The sequence below is a fragment of the Carassius gibelio genome, chromosome B7 (genome assembly GCF_023724105.1).
Source record: "Carassius gibelio isolate Cgi1373 ecotype wild population from Czech Republic chromosome B7, carGib1.2-hapl.c, whole genome shotgun sequence".
Classification (NCBI taxonomy): domain Eukaryota; kingdom Metazoa; phylum Chordata; class Actinopteri; order Cypriniformes; family Cyprinidae; genus Carassius; species Carassius gibelio.
The window spans coordinates 37,827,521-37,845,522 of record NC_068402.1 but is presented as its reverse complement, the minus strand read 5'-3'; the positions used below and the strand labels follow the sequence as shown (position 1 = coordinate 37,845,522).

At 38.8% G+C, this 18,002-nt stretch overlaps 1 protein-coding gene across 14 annotated transcripts in view; it reads right to left on the bottom strand.

Moving 5' to 3' along the window:
- LOC127961469 (adhesion G protein-coupled receptor L3-like) overlaps positions 1-18,002 on the bottom strand; it is a 255,154-nt gene that overhangs the window by 66,042 nt on the left and 171,110 nt on the right. For all 14 annotated transcript variants that reach the window (XM_052560590.1, XM_052560585.1, XM_052560591.1 and 11 more), the window contains exons 6-7: positions 5,852-6,187; positions 689-792 (exon numbers count right to left, since the gene is read on the bottom strand). In XM_052560590.1, the coding sequence (XP_052416550.1) occupies positions 689-792; positions 5,852-6,187 (440 nt within the window). The remainder of the gene's footprint in view (positions 1-688; positions 793-5,851; positions 6,188-18,002) is intronic.

Sequence of the window (18,002 nt, the reverse complement as noted above, 5' to 3'; positions counted from 1 at the left end):
GCTCACTCGTGTTGAGTTTAATCACAACACTCCTCCAGCTAAAGGAAGAGATGTGTTTATTTGCTAATGAGACGCAACTAAAGATGTTGTCTTCTGGGCTGCCTGCTGGGTCCACATACACACACACACACACACACACATTTCACATTTGTAAAACTGTAGGACTGATTAGAACTACTCATTCAGCCCAGTGTAATTTTAGTATTGTATTATATTATATTATATTATATTATTAGTAATTTTATGTGGCATTTTTTTTTACCTTTTAAATTTTATTTCAGCTTTAATTCATGTACTTACTACTTAAAACACATTTCATAGTTTTATTTTTAATTTGCTCAGCACATGCTCAGTGAAAAGAAAAACGTTACAAATTTACACAAAAGTAAGCACGACCTTTGAATAAAAGCATTGTGTAATTTATTTTACGATTATGTCCGCAACTTGTTAGTTATAATTTTTTAGCTGATGTCTTAAATTATTTTCCATTTACAAACTTCTTCAATATTTGGCACAAATCTTTTTTTTTTAGAACATTTCCAATTAACAATAACAACATCGGCTTAACCAATCAAATGAAAGATCCAACTGTTGTATAATGAGTGAACATGGCAGGCTAAATATACACTTCCCCACTGTGTGTGTGTGTGTGTGTGTGTGTGTGTGTGTGTGTGTTTGTTTCTCAAACCTTCTGGTTGATGATGTTGACCCATGTGGAGGAGCAGTTGCTGAGGTCGGGCCCCTGCTGGTCCCACAGTCCCTCGGGCCCCTGACAGGAGAACACAGCCATCCCTGTACACAGAAAGCAGACGTTACTGTGTGTTCATATCACACAGTAAACACCTACACACACACATCAACATCCTTCACTGCTGTTTCCACAGATGACAAGAAACACTTTCAAACGTCTGTGATCATAAAAGAATGTGTAATTACTTCCTCTGATGGAGATAAAATCACTGCAGCGTGTGTGTGTGTGAGAGAGAGAGCTCTAACTACAGCCAGATGCAGAGAAGTGTGTGTGTGTGTGTGTGTTCATTCCCTGGAGAGCACTGGTAAAGGTCAATTAAAGCGCGTGGAGAGAGACGACAGAATTCTAAGCTCTAATTAGAAGGACAGAAGAGGGAAAAAATGTCATATTCTTCCAGTCGGGTGACTGTATCGGCACTCAGGTGAGATCGCTGACACACACACACAAACACACACACACACACACACACACACACACACACACACACACACACACACACACACACACACACACTCTCTCTCTCTCTCTCTCTCTCTCTCTCTCTCTCTTCAGAAGTACTGTCAGCAGACACACACAACAGCAGTTTGATAAAAGATTATGTTCAATAAACACATGCATTACTAACTTTAATAACAATCAATTAATGTAAAAAATATAGTCTAAAAGTCCACATGTGTGGAAATATTTGCAATAAAAATGTTACAATATTGTATTAACTGTATCTTTGCAAATGTTGTTTAAAATGTCTCTGTTACATACATAACCCTCGTTCCCTGATAGAGAGAAAGGAGACGTAAATGTCGAACGACATATGGGGTCTCACTTGGGAGGCCAATCATCTCTGAGTTTAAGACAAAACGCCAATGAAAATTGGCTAGTGGATTTAACATACTTGAGCCACTCCCCGTGCCCACGGGTATAAATAGGCGACAGATGCATCCACTCATTAGGTTTTACGCTGAGGAGCCGAGAACGTGTCCCGGCAGCAGCGAATGGTTCAAGGTTGTGGCATGGGGACATAACGTCTCCGTTCCCTCCATCAGGGAACAAGGGTTACGTATGTAACTGAGATGTTCCCTATCTGTAGGTCACTACGAGCTATGTCGAACGACATATGGGGTCTTATGGAAAACGCCACAACCTAAACACCGTCACAACCCTGTGGCGCTGGAATTGTCGGCAAGCCGTGGCGTGCCACAAAAGCTACGCTTAAGGTCGTAACCTTCCCAAAGCTACAGTGTAAATTCACTGACCTTGGTACCGAAGGGGCCAAAGGGTGAGTACATCGCTGCTGGTGAAGGCCATGCTGCTTATCCGCCCACACAAAGTTAGCCTTTGGAGAAAGATTGCTTCAAATTTTCCCTATTTGTATTTACAGTTTGTCAAGTCAATGGGGAAGCGAGCCTTAGGAAAAGGTCACTACAGAGACCACATCCTACCCGTAGGGAGGTGACATGTGGAGAAACTGATATGGACTGACCCAGGGGGCAGTACTACATATGGAATGGGTCTCTGAGGCAGTTCCTACCTTGGAGTAGGGATGAAACAGCTGCCAGAAGAGACGGGTCTGTCAAGGGAAGACACAGGTTTGCCAAGAGGGAAATCTTACCGTGGAAGAATACACATATAGGATTGCCTATAGGGAATCAAGCCATATGGACCCCTAGCCCAGTATGGGGGCTGACCGGAAATCCTGGCATGCTAACACCAGTGCTGGGCCTGGCGGCAGACTTCTCCACCAGGTCTGACCGCCGAGGGTGCTGGAGGATGCTTGACCAGGGTACACCAACCAGGGAACTCTACTGGGAGAAGAAAGGCGCTCACATCCCCGTGTTAAGGGGAATGGCACAGCAATCATGACACCCAATCAGCCCTTGCCGTCAATTACCTGTTACCCAACACATGGGAAGAAACTGGCTCTACACAAATTTTGTAAAACCTCGCAAAGGTGTTAGGTCTCACCCAGCCCGCAGCTCGACAGATGTCTGCCAGAGAGGCGCCATGCACCAGCGCATAGGAGGAGGCCACACTCCATGTGTAGGGGGCTCTCACCCCCAGGGGACATGGCTCACCTTGAGAATGGTATGCCAAGGCAATGGCATCCACTATCCAGTGGGCCAACCTCTGCTTGGAGACAGCCTTCCCCTTCGGCTGACCTCCAAAGCAGACCAGGAGCTTCTCAGAGCTTCTGAAGCTCTGGGTGCAGTCCACGTATATGCGAAGTGCTCTTACAGGACACAGCAACGCCAAGGCTGGATATGAACCTTGGGCACGTATCCCAGCCGGGGTCTCAAGATAACGTGAGAGTAGTGACACAAGGTACTCTTCACTTACCGAAAATGCTTGGAGGTTCCTGAACCTTTTGATGGAAGTGAGCACGACTCAACTGAATCCAGCGGCTCAAAGGGACACCTCTGAAGTCCTGCCAGAACAATAGAGTGGCCCAGGAGGGAATCAAGGGTGTCCTTGGCCTGCAATGGCAGCAACATACACTTTCTGGTTGAAGGATGACAGCCTACGCTCCAACCTTTCTTGCAGGAAAGAAAGCAGGACTCTGACCGGCATATCCGGGGGTCTTCTCGGTGCGAAGAACACCAGTTTGTGAACAGACTCCACTTCAGAGCATAGGCCTGCCTCGTAGTGTGGGCTCTAGCCTGAGTGATAGTGTCTACCACCGCCAGTGGCAGATCACTTAGGTCTGCCGCATACCGTCCAGAAGCCAAACGTGGAGTTTCAAAAGATCTGGACGCGGGAGCCAAATGGTGCCTAACCCCTGAGAGAGGGATGCACCAGGAAAGGGCTGTCACGGGGTGCATGAGTTCCGAAAACCAGGTCCGGGTGGGCCAGTAAGGCGCAACCAACAGGACCTGTTCCTCGTCTTCCCTGACCTTGCACAGCATCTGTGCGAGCAGGCTCACTGGGGGAAACACATACTTGCGTAGAGCCCAAGGCCAGCTGTGTGCCAGTGCATCTGTGCTCAGGGGGGCCTGGGATGGGGAATAAATAGTACAGCTGGCAGTGGGAGGACTCGTGGGAAGCAAACAGGTCTACCTGGGCTTCCCCGAATCTACTCCAAATCAGCTGGACCATCTGGGGATGGAGTCGCCATTGCCTGTGAAAGGTAAGCTGTCGTGAGATCGTGTTGGCTGCACAATTGAGCTCCCCCGGGACGTGGATAGCGCGCAGCGACAGCGAGTTGCGTCTGACTCCAGAGGAGGAGATGGTGGGTGAGTTGAGACATGCGACATGTTTCTTCTCAAGAAACATTTCTGATTATTATCAATGTTGAAATTAGTTGTGCTGCACAATATTTCTGTGGAAACTGTGATACATTTTATCTTTCAGGTTTCACAGATGAATAGATGAAAATAACATAATTTATTTGAAATGTAAATATTTTGTTACATTATAAATGTCTTTACTGTCACGTTTGACCAATTTGACACATCTTTGCTAAATAAAAGTATTGATTTCTCAACTTTTGAATGATATTATATAACAGGGTTGTAAAAAATAGCCACACTTCATTCAAAAGCTAGTGCTTTTTGATGTTGTTGTTTTGAAAGAGAATATGAGGATGTGAATGTGTTACTCTGAGAAATGACCAGAAGACAAATCTAAGAACAAACAACTAATTATGAAGAAGCTGCCAATCACCTGAACCATGGAAACAGATGGGAGGCCTGGAAACGTTTGGATATGAGCAGTGAGAGAAATGAAGGACTTTAAACAAAGAGAGGCAGAGGAATGAGGGTGAAAGGTGTGTTTGATGCGTTTGCTGTGTTCATGTTATTTGTGCTCACTCTGTGTGTCGCTCGTCTGCTGCACTTTCACAAACTCACTAATAACCAAAGAGAGAAACACACACCTGGGTTACCCAAGCAAGCTGTTAAACATGCAGTGAGCAGGGCTTATTTGATCTGTGGAAACAGAGCAAGGCGTCGCTATGCAACCGCTAGGATGTTCATGGTTAAGACCAGATTTCTGAAATCTTACTTGCTAATATCTACCATTTAAAATCACATATTCTTATTTTTTTGTTAAATAATAATAATGATTATAAATAATGTTAAAGGATTAAGCAATGATACTAGTGATGATAATAGTTATGTTTGCAAGTCAGACTGGTTGTATCAAAATTAACTAATAATCACACAATGAAAAATAGTGAATAATTCAGATGAAAAAGTCAAAACCGAGAAAAAAAAAAACTCAGAATTGTTAGATGTAACTCAGAATTTAGAGAAAAATAGCCAGATCTTTAAAATATATACACACACACACACACACACACATATATATATATATATATATATATATATATATATATATATATATATATATATATATATATATATATATATATATATATATATATATATATAAAGAGAGCTTTCATTGCGTGTAATTACAAAAAAAAATTACTCAGAAGTCTGACTTTCTTTTTCACTGTTCTGACTATTTTTCTCTTAAAAGTGTATATCACAAATTATCTCAGAATTATGAGGAAAAGTCAGAATTGCGAGATGCAACTCAGAATTCAGAGAAAAACTGCCAAAATTGGTTTATTTCTCATAATTATTTTTTAAACATTTTTATTTGTAATAGTTGTGACTTTTAAAAATTTGAGTATTACTTTACAAAAATAGATTATATATTAATAATAGTGCTGTCAAACGATTAATCGTGATTAATTACATTCAAAATAATGAAAATAGTATTTACATGTCTATATTTATATTCATATCCTTTATATTATTTATACATATATTTAATATATAATCACAACAGAATTTTCTGAAATATTTACATGCATGTGTGTAATTTTCTATACATAATAAATATACACAGTACACACACATATATTATGTAAACTAAAACTTTTATTTTTTTTAATTAATCGCGATTAATTTTTTCACAGCACTATAATTAATAATGAATAAGATATTTCAATACCTAAGTGTTTCTTTTTATAAATTAAGGATAATCGTGCTCTGTTCCTGTCCAAGTGTTGGCGCGACTAATTAACCAGTGCATCTCTCAGCGCCCTCTGCTGGTGAACATAACCACCTCACGGCTCCCTGGACTGCTCTAACGTACCGATGGTTCCCGGTGGGCAGGGCTGCTTGGCCACGAGGCCCTGCCGTGTTCTGGGCCAGGTGATAGAGGAGTTGGTGACGGGGCTGCAGAACTCCACAGCGATGTTGGGCAGGACGGAGGACGGGTCGGAGCGAGCAGTGACCTCGGGGAGAGCCGCCGGCTGCCGGTTTGTGGTGGTGCTGCGCGGGGCCACAGGTGTCGTGGAGGGAGATCGGGTGCTGCTATTCGTGGTGGAGCTGGTGGAGGTGGAGGCAGTCGTGGTGCTGGCTGTAAATGGGCGAGTCGTGGTATGTGTCGTTGTCGTGTCCATTAAGACATTTCCTGAGGAGGAGGTTTCTGGAATCAGAGGAAAAAATAGAGTTATAAAACTGATAGTTCTGGTCCTTGATTCTGATTGGTTGAGAAAGGTTCAAAGCTGTTGTAAATTCAAAAGCAACCAATTTGTTGCAACCACAACCACTTCTGAAGAACCACATTGCTTAGCAGAAGAATAATTACTGTGTACCAATTTGCATACTATCCGTCCTAAATAGTTTTCGAACACAGAATGTGTATGTCCCAAATCATAGTGTGTTGGAAAGAGTATGCCAAAGATCCCCAGATTACTTGAGATTAAAATTTGAAGTGCAGACTAATGCAGACTCTAATGGCTAATATCGCCCACAATGCTTTGTGTGGTGGATGAGTATTTGATTAGAACTGCAAACAAGAATTATTAACAAAATACAATAATTTTGTTAACTGTGATAATATAATTGGCAGTGCAGTTTAAACAATGACAGAATTCATGTAGAAACAGAGTGCTTGTTAAATATGCACTCATGACGAAGTGGTATGTCCCAAAGATTGCCTAATATCCTCAAAAGTACAGTATGTACTTTTTCTTCACAAAAAGAGTACATAATTTTAGGGCATATTATAAGTAAACGAACTGGGATGCAGGAAATGTTTTTATTAATATCATTACATTTTATTTGCTTTGTTTTATTATATTTTGTGAAACCTTGCTATGTATATGGAATAACTGTTTTATAAAGCAATAATCTCTGTGAAGTCGTGGTTTACAGTGATTTTATAACATCTAAGCTCCGAGTCTTGCCTAACAACCCCTTTAGCTTTTATAAGTTCACTGTAAACCACGGCTTCCTGGGGCTTACTCCTTTATTTTAGAACGCAACAAATTATATTTAATTCAGAAATGATATTTCCTGTAATAATGTACTAATTGTTACAGTATATGTAGTAACACATTATCTAGCAGCAAATTGCTTAAATAAAAATCAACCAAGCAGTACCCTGCAGAAAACGACTTCATACTGAGGTATAAAATCACACTGTTATATAAAGATCTAGCGGCTCTAATGCAGACATTTCTATTATTTATCTTTATTATTAAGTCTCCTGCTGAATTTCTTCTTAAAGTAAACTCTCATTAAAAAGCACAAGAGTTTGAGTTTAACCTTGGAGGACTTCTTCTCCAGAAGCATCATTAGATGTCCAAGAGTGAAGCTGTGCACAATGATAGGGATTCAATATATCTATTTATTATTCTGAGTGCTAGGAGTGCTAGAAACCCTCTTGTTTTTGTCATGATTATGATTACTAGAGGTTCAAGGGCAGAATATGTTTTTGCTGCTTGCCGCTATTAAGGCAGACGTGTTGCATGGTAACTAAACCTTCAACTATAAATCTGTAAAATCAATAAACAAGTTTATTTTACTTTATTGTATATATTAACGACATCCTACACTTCACACCTGTACAAATCTAGAAAACAATTCACACCACTGAGGCACTATTACACACAAGAAACCAAGAAACACCACCAACTCGACTGTTATTTCATTCCAATGCCTGTTCATCTATAAACACAGATATTGCTTTACACAGCTTTAGCCCTACTATTAAACCGATGAAATCAAGCAAGCAAACAGATGAGTAAATATATTATAATTAGGGCCGGGACTCGATTAAAAAAATTAATCTAATTAATTAGAGGCTTTGTAATTAATTAATCGAAATTAATCGCATTTTAATCGCATATAAATATTTGACCTGAGAACAGTGAGAAGTAATTTTTTTTCACATGGATTTATAGTATACCATTGAATAATGACTGAATACATAAGCTTAAGCAACAAAATATTGTTTATTTTTGTTCATGAAGTGTATCAATAGCATATTTAGAAACAATTTAGAAATAGTACATATCAGAAATTCAGGCAGCTTATAGGTTCTGGAACCTTCTGTAAAGTGTTTTTTTAAAGTAAAACACAATACTGTCAATTACATTCAGAACATTAGAAACACTGACTATTAGAAAACATCTCTCTGTTGCTTCAGAGGCCATAACATACTAATTCCAACTCTCAACAACCTTGGCCAAAACAATAAAGAGTTCAACATAAACTGTTGCACCAACAAAATAATACATAGTTCAACATAAAATGTAAAGTCCATGCTAGCTGCTATGTTTAGCGTTGAGGTGATACTTGAGGCTCGATGCGCTGGAGTGATATGCGAACGCTAGTTGGTGCTTCAGTATAATCGGTCCGCCGAAACTCATCCAGTGAGAAACGTTCCGCGGTGCAAAAATAAGTTATTAAAAATGCGGGAATTTTTTTTTTTTTCTGTAATTAATTAATCTTAGTTAACGCAATATTTTTTGTGTAATTAATTAATCTCAATTAACGCGTTAAAGTCCCGGCCCTAATTATAATTTCATGAAGAATTTCTGCTGCCCAATTAACCAATAAAATCTAAAACTACTTTAATGAGTATTCATTCGCAAATAGCAGGAATTAAACTGCACAGCATGATCCAAAGTGCATACATATTCAATATATCCATTCATTTCCAATACACAGAGTGATATTCATTATTTTATTATATTAATTTATTTTTACTTGTAATAGCATGCACTAATGAACAGATCAGAATAAGAGCAGAGATGTGCATGACGTGAGCAAACCGAGCGGATGATCAGCTGCTGTCAGTTCTCCAAACACAAATAAAGGGCTGAAATGATCTGACTGCTTCTGTGAGTCTGTGATACTCTGAGCCTCCAAGGAGCTAATGTGCTAATAAACACAGAAACCAGCGAGAGAGAGCAAAACAAAGCAATAAGACAACACAAGAGACTCGGGAGGAATTATGGGAAAGGCCCATAACCCAGGATATAACACACACACACACACACAGGCTTTTGTGCTGTAGGGGGAAGTGAGGGTAATAGTTTTGTGTTTGTGTGGGCAGAACATCGACTCTGATCTGTTAGTGTTTACATTACAGAGAATTTCATTTCCTACCGTTTTCATGAACTGACCGCGTACGGCCAGCAGCGCTAGCGTTAAATTCTCTGGTAAGAGAGTCTCCAGTGGTCTATTAGCAGAGAACTGCCCATTCAGAGAGGAAGAGACACCTGACCGACATGTAAACCTGCCAACACAGTCTGGTGTCGGTTTAACACACCATTAAGAGACATCAATGATCACCAAATGGTACAGTGATCGCGGCTCATGAATAGACATGAATAAACGCTGAAATAAATACATGAATAAAGACTAAATCACAGCCCATTACAGCATTGCATAACTTGCTCAGTGGTGTATGGTCTGCAGTGAATGGGTGCCGTCAGAATGAGCTGATAAAAACATCAAAATAATCCACACAACTCCAGTCCATCAGTTAACATCTGGAGAAGACAAAAGCTGGTGCTTAATCTGTGCCAGATTTTTCTCCTGATTCAGAACAGACAAATTGTCCACTGGTGCTACTATTAATTATAGACTTGTATTTTATTTAGAAATGTCTTCAAATGTCTTAAGTTTGTTTCTTCCCAACACACTTGTCTTCTCCAGATGTTAACTGATGGACAGGAGTGGTGTGGATTACTTGTGAATTATTGTGATGTTTTTATCAGCCGTTTGGACTCTGATTCTGATGGCACCCATTCACTGCAGAGCATCCACTGGTGAGACACTGATAGAACGCTACATTTCTCTAAACCTGATGAAGAAACAATCTCATCTACAGTACATCTTGGACAGCCTGAGGGTGAGCACATCTTCATTATAAACTGTTCCTTTAAAGACCATAATTGCTCGAGTGTCTGCTAGCATGCAACCTAGATCGACATGTTAGTATTCACACCAGTGTTTTTATGTGCTGTAACATAATGAAGTTATTTCACTAACTCAGTTTTGGATTATTAATATTATGTTTATTAACTTCACAACCCTAAGTTTGCCCACTATTAATTCTTTGATGAGCAATTAAAAGTTCAGCATCACCTGCTGCAGGAGTTAATTCTCTTTTAAAACTTTAATAAGTCGTGCCCAGAGGGCTTCTATATTTATAAAAGAGCAAATCAACCTGATTATTCATTTTTCTTCCTATTTTTGGCCTCAGCCATTTTATAGATAAGAACAGTGATAGTCCAAAGAAAGGCTAATGGGATCATGTGTCCATCTGCACGTCTACAACAAGCTGAAAATTTGAAAAACCACATTATCCATTATATTTCATATCCAGTTTCAATTTGGAAGAATTTGTATTTTCTGAGTAGTATCTATTAGTTAACCCCTTACCGGTCACCCCCCATTGTCAGCATGGAGACACAAAACATATCCAAAATTAAAAGGTTGCTGCTCATGAGTCTTTCTTACTAGATACATAATCAACATATATGTTCACAAAGCTGACACTTCAAAGTTTTCTGTTCAGTTATCAGAATTACTCAGACTGTTATGATAATAAAGATATAGAAATTAAAACAATATGGTTTTGGCACTCTTTAATGCTGCATGAGTGATCTGTGATTTACATTTATGCATTTGGGAGATGCTTTGATCCAAAGCAACTTATTTAAGTATGCATGTTCCCTGGGAATTGACCCCACAACCTTTTGTGCTACTAACACAATGCTCTACCACTGAACATTTATTTTACACTGATTGAATCCTTATAGGCTATGATACGATACATGAATGAAAATAAGCACAGCACGATCACCAATCAAACAGCTGCATTGCCGTCTCTGCACGTCTCCCAAAAACCAAACCAAGAGTATAATAATAATTAGCTTAGATACAGATACATTTTCTACTAGGCTTACATCTTTACTTCTTTATCTTTTGCTGGTTTGCATGGCACACTCACATTTGTTTAGTGAAGTTCAAAAATACTGCTTAAAGAGTTCTGCATAATGAAAAAGTGTGCCTTGAACCAATTGTTTTCATATGATTACTAAACGTTGTCATGAAAGCTCTCTACTTGTATGATCAATTTATTTTTAGAAATAAATGTTATACTTACTACTAATTACTACTAATACTAATAATAATGCATTTTATGCCAATTAACAAAAAACAGCCACACATACTGTACACATTCACACATAATAAACCTTCACAGCGTGTGAATCAATGACAGCCGTGAGTGCAGCTTCCAGCAGCTCTGCGTCATTAAACACAAACGCACAGAGATGCTTCATTAGGATCTGAGGGAGGAAAACGCTTACAACCTCCAGACGCAGCAGAGAGACTCCTCCCAAAACCACCTGACCACGACCACATGACACCTTGAACACACTTCAGCTCACGCCTGATGTTTCCTCATATCTGCCTCCACTACAGATGACTATACACAGATGTGACCATGCAGCAATCCTCACTGCAAGTTAATGGCTTTTGTTACATTTCAATAATGTTCATTTGACAAATTTCCACTGATTATGATTTCAATAGTAGAATAAAGATCATTTATAGCGACACACACTGCTGTGAGAATATCTCACTGCATTTTAAATGAAATAAATGTGGTAAATTGTCAGCCCTTGTTGCTGATTATGTATAATTTGTCTCAGTTCTCAGTAACTTAAACATGATGTTTCCTGTGAAGCAGATGAAGACAGACTGACCAAAGCAGCACGTGAATCTGATGAAAGTGTGTGTGGTCTGATCTGATCCATCAAAACCAACTCACTTAAGTCAACCAGTCAATCTGTAAATCTGCCTGTAAGATCCCATACACACAAGAAACGCTCTTAAAACATTCTGTCCATTATCAGAGCGTCGTGTTTCAGCCGTGTGCTATTATGCTTAATTTGAGGTGCTCTTCTTGTCATAATTAACTCTCATTTGTCTTCTCAGCACCCAAGAAAATGAAGAGAAGTTTCTCTGGCTGTCAGAAAGTGCTCGTCACTTTAAATTGTCTCTCTATTCTGGTGTCTTATCAGAGCGAGTGAGAACTGGCTCGACTCATTCATGTCTGGCAGAAAGATGAAGCATCTCTATCACTGCTCACTCACAGCCATGCTTAATTAAGATTTGGACCCTTTTCACTGTTTCCATCATATTGCAAACACACACACACACACACGTTTGTTTTTGTTGCATTGTTTTAAGTGAATTGTTGAATGCCAGAGTCAGCTCTCTGATTCTTAACACATGGGACAAAACTCACACTTCAACTTGCTGTTAGTTTTTAAAATAATATATATTGGCACTTCAAAATCAAATCCAAATTCCTCTGTATGTACCCTTTATTTTTCCACTTCTGCAGCCTGTTCTGTGAGGAGTCTGCAGGTCTTGACTCTGTGTGTTTTATTAGACCGAAGGCCAGACAGAGTCAAAAGATCTGCAGTAGTCATAGCACAAGGCTGTGCTCCTCTGAAGTCAAGGCTAAACATATTTCACTCTGCATATGGGCCAGATTAGGTCAATTACCGTCTGCCTAAAGAGACCCCGCAGAGCAGAGAGCATCCCCCTCCGGCTCCAAACATCACTGTGCTTGACGTTCCCTCACATGTTCTGAATATCAGCAAACGCAGAAGCTGTAAGGAAGAGAGCTGCTTTTCCAAACAAAGGGTCAAAACAGGAGATCGGTATCTCACACGAAACCGTCCCTCACTACAGCTCCAGGAGGACATCTCAGACAAGTCAAGTTTGACAGGAGCCTGAAGAAAAACAAGGTCCTGGTTAAGTATTGCTCACTGTTTTGAGAATTCATAATTCGCTTTAGTGTGGCACAAAAATAAACATTCATTTCAAGAGAAATTTCATTACGTTCATATGACATGGCAAGGTGATTCTACTATGTGCAATAATTTTGGAGTTCACATTCTACATTCATAATTGTATGATCTTATGTTTTGTCATTTGAGCCTTATGAATTTGTATTCTGAATTTAATGCAGATCTGATTATTATTTTGTGCTAACTTTGATTTCTGATGCTGATTTTAAAGATTTCAAGGTAATTCTAATGCATCATGCTGAATCTAGAAAAATCGGAGTGATTCTGTTACCTGATGCAGATTTTGAAGAATTATATGTCATTCAGTTATCTGACGTTGATTTTGGAGATGTATATTGTTCATGTTATCTGATGCTGATCAAGACTTTTTCTTCATGCTGATTCTGCTATCTGGTGTTGAGTTCAGAGAATTAATGTTGATTCTGCTAACTTATGCTGATTTTGAAGATTCCACATCTGATGCAGATGTGTTGTTATCTAATGCTGATTTAGGAGATTATGAGTTTATATGCTGATTTTTTCTGAAGATTATTTTTTTCAGTTTCGTAATCTGAGGTTGATGATTTTACATTGTCAATTTGAGTTGCAGATCTGAAACTGTCATCATAATCAGACACTGACTTCATGACCCTTTACTAACTTTGTTCTCTGATGACGATTTTAGACATTTCAAGGCAAATCTACTATCTGATGCAGATTTTGAGGTATTTTTGGTTATTCTTTTATCAGCTGCTGATTTTAGAGATCGTATTGTTTGTGTTATCTAATGCTGATTTAGATCTACTGCTGGTTTATATTCAATATTCATTCTGTTTTCTGATGCATATTTGTTGTTGTCTGATTCTTACTTTGGAGATGTCAAGGTGATTAAATGAAATGATGCTGAATATGCACATTTCAATGTGATTTTTTAACCTGATGCTGATTTTGAAGATTCATAATGTTAATGTTATCTACTACTGACTGTGAGGCATTCATGCTGATTTTCTTATCTGATGCCTTTAAAATGTTGAATTCAGGTATTTAATGCTGATTCTGTTAAGTGATGCTGATTTTGAATATTCCCCACTGATACTCTTATCTGCTTTGTTGTTGCTGTCTAATATCTGATGCTGAATTCAGTCAGCTCATTGTGATTCTGTTATACAGTATGATACTCATTTGTTGTTGGTGGTGCGGTCCAATGCAGATTTTTGAAGATTTTGTTCCAGTTTTGTGACTTTAAGCTGATGATTTTCATGTCTACTGATGATTTCATTATTGGACACTGATCTTATGACACTTTTTATTGTTAACATTTATTTTTGTTCTTAATCTGTAGCACTTTGGGATTCTGTGTGAATATAAAGTGTGTTATAAATACAATGTATTATTATTATTATTATTATTATTATTATTATTATTATTATTATTATGACCATCTATAAACTTTGTTATCTGAATCTCATTTCAGAGATTCCAATATAATGACATTTTTGGAGACGAAACACTGAATCTTTCATTCTGGTATGTTTCTGTTATCTGATTTTAGACATTCTAGGATATTTCTGATATATCCAGTGATGGGAATAACGGCGTTATAAATAACGGCGTTAATAACGGCATTACTTTTTCCAGTAACGAGTAATCTAATTGATTACTCTTCTCATCTTAATAACGCCGTTACCGTTACTGCCAAAAAATGCGGCGCGTTACTATAACTGATGATGAAGCTGTTTTTTTTTTTTTCATCAGACCAACTAGATCTCTGAGCGAGAGGCAAATACTTTTTTTTACTGTTCTTCCTTGGTTAGTGGGCAGAGCACGAGACAAGCGCATAAATGCTGACGATTGGCTGAGGTAGAGTAAAATTTCATTGTAAGCCAATCAGAGGTAGAGTTGGGCGGGTGTTCGAAAGCACGCATAGTAGTGTTGGGAATTCGGCTCTTTTGACTCAGCTCACTGAAAAGAACCGGCTCTTTGGCTCACAAACGGCTCTTTAAATGACTTTGACTATAATATTTCAACTTTTATTACATAATTATTTAATTTCTATAGGCTAAATTTGAAAAAAAATAGAAAAAATCAGATATGCGAGCCAGCTCCCGAAGTTCAACTAAAAGAGCCGGCTCTTAGAGTCGGCTCATTCGCGAATCGCGAACGACTCCTCAAAAGCTCATTCGCGAACGAGTCGATCCATCATCACTAACGCTCATGAATTGCGAACAACCCATCATAACCCATAGTCGGACAGGACAGGACACACAAGGAACAACACAAGCCAGTCAGTCAACGAGAGACAGGTATGGCAAGGAGCCCAAATAATCCAAAAGTAGCCTTCTCTAAATGGAAGTATATACATTACTTTTTCCTTCAAGAAATTAAAGAAACAATAAAAGGAAATATCAAAAGTTCCCAAAAATCTATCGTGTTATTTGCATTGATCCACTATATAAACATAATATCTACATACATGGCATTTGATTGGAGGCTAGTCTCACTTTGTCCCACAGCAACATTTTTTTTTAGATGTGTGTACAATGTTTCATGTTTCTGTTAATAATGTATTGTATTAAGTGTCCATTTCATTATAATATTCAGATTTATCATAAATATTCGAACATGCACATGTATTTTAAGTTCCTTTAAAGAGGGGTAGAGGTGGGGTCACATTTGAGCATTTAAAATTAAATTTTACTTGAAAGTAACGCAATAGTTACTTTCTTAAGTAACTAGTTACTTTTAAAATTTGTAACTGAGTAACTAATTTAGTTACTTTTTGGAAGAAGTAACTAGTAAATGTAACTAATTACTTTTTAAAAGTAACTTGCCCAACACTGGATATATCATGCTTATTTTTAGAGATTCCCTGAAGCTACACAGAAATACATGAGACAGAACTGGAAACACACACACACACACACACACACACACACACACACAAGGCCAGTGGAGCAGGGCATGGGGACAGATGTTGTAAGCACAGTGCGTATCTTTCTCTTGACTGCCTCTATAGAGGAACTAAAGCTAGAGAGGTATGCGGGGAGGGGGTGATAAAGTGCGACACACTTGTGCCCTCGAGCCAGGAGATTTTCAGCAGTGAGTAATGGAGCTGTGTGCAGTGATAAAATCAGCCTCCAGCCAAACGCTGGGACCTGAGACCTAAAACATATAGAGGGCCTAAAAATAAACGTACAGTGCTGTATGAGATAAACAGGTGAGTCGAGATCCTATCCAATCTATATTTCACCCCAAAATCAACAGAAGCCTATTTTGGGATCATTCTTTATTTATTTGCATTGTGATGTATTTTTTTTATTAAACAGTAAATCCCACAAATTTTAATTACCAAAATGTATCAATTTTTCTCAGTAATCTTCCTCGTTTGATTCTTTTTTTGCCAGTGGCTTGTAATATTGCATAAAACATGTATTTTGAGGCCTTGTGCTAAATGGCACACATGATGTGCTTGCGATCTTGTGATGGGCATTGCTGACTGTGAAGACTACTAGATCTAGGGTGACCAAACTATATGTCCTCATGCCCCCGGACGTGGACATGTCCACTTTTTCGACCCATAAATATTTCGAAATCACCCAAAAATGTCCGGCATCCGGCTTTTGCTTTCAACAGTCACCATTCACTGTGTGCGTATTTGTATTAAAGCCCTGTTTTCTGAGTCCTGCTCCCAATTTCTGACCGTGTCTCATTTGCTATTTTCTGACTCTGAAGGCTGCTCATGCCTCGTGTTTGTCTGCATGCACTGGGAATATTCACTGTTTGTTTGTCCTAGTCAGACTGTGCATTAGTAGTGGAAATATTTCAGTCTCTCTCTCTCTGAAGATACGCAGAAATGCCAATGACCGAAAACTCTCATTATATATATATATATTTTTTTTTAATTTCTCTGAAAACTGTAAAATAATTACTTTGCATTTACATAAGATAATCAGAGATCATGTTTTGCAATTTAAGTTAAAGGGGGAGTGAAATGCTATTTCATGCATACTGAGTTTTTTACACTGTTAAAGAGTTGGATTCCCATGCTAAACATGGACAAAGTTTCAAAAATTAAGTTGTACGTTTGAAGGAATATTTTTGGTCCAAAAATATCTCTTCTGGTTTGTCACAAGTTTTGGAAAGTTTTTTTTTTTCGAGTATGGGTCTGTGTGACGTTAGATGGAGCGGAATTTCCTTATATGGGTCCTAAGGGCACTTCTGCCAGAAGAGCGCGCGCTCCCGTATAGCAGAGCACTGAGAGGCTGAGCACAGACATTCACTGATCAGAGCGAGAGACCGAATTGTCACAAAAGAAGTGTGTTTTTGGTTGCCAGGGCAAGACAACCCAGCACAGATTACCCCCCCCCCCCCCCCCCCCCCCGATGTTGTCATCAAACTGCACTTTCCACATGTACACCTTAAAAAATAAAATAAAAAAAAAGAAACGACATAAAGTGGAACTTAGTCATTTTCCAAAACCGCTAAGCAAATATATACAGTTTCAGTATATACCACATAGCTGCATTTTAACTGCAGCACCTTTAGGTCTAAATTGTAAGTTACTCAATTTGAATTTCTTATTAATTGTTGTTGTATAGCAATGTCACACTAGCAAGTGAGTTGTTCTGAATATCGGCATGGCTGTGATTCAGTCACAGGTATTTATAGCCGTGCTGATATTCAGAACAACAACACTGCTGCGTGTCATTTTGCTTGATGATGTCACCAAGGCTAAAACCTTATAGAATCAGAAAAAAAAAAAAAAAAAAATCCTAAAATGTCATGGGTGTTTTTTAGGTGTGTATAGTGCAGAATGTATGCTCACTAGGTCTTGAAACAGCAATAGAACATGATGAAGAGAACCCCATCAAAGAGTCACCTTCAGATTAATTCCAGAAGAAACATGCTGCAGGTGTTGTGCGTTGAGAGAGAGAGAGAGAGAGAGAGAGAGCTCACACACACACACACATACACACACACTCTCTCACTCTCTCTCTCTCTCACACTGCATGTGTGATTTGAGGATGCTTTGAGTGGGTCATTTCCTGACTCTATAAAAGCATGGGAGAGCATCTCAAATCACTTAATAAAGGCGACTTCACCTCATGTCCACTCTGCCAGACAGAAACACACAAC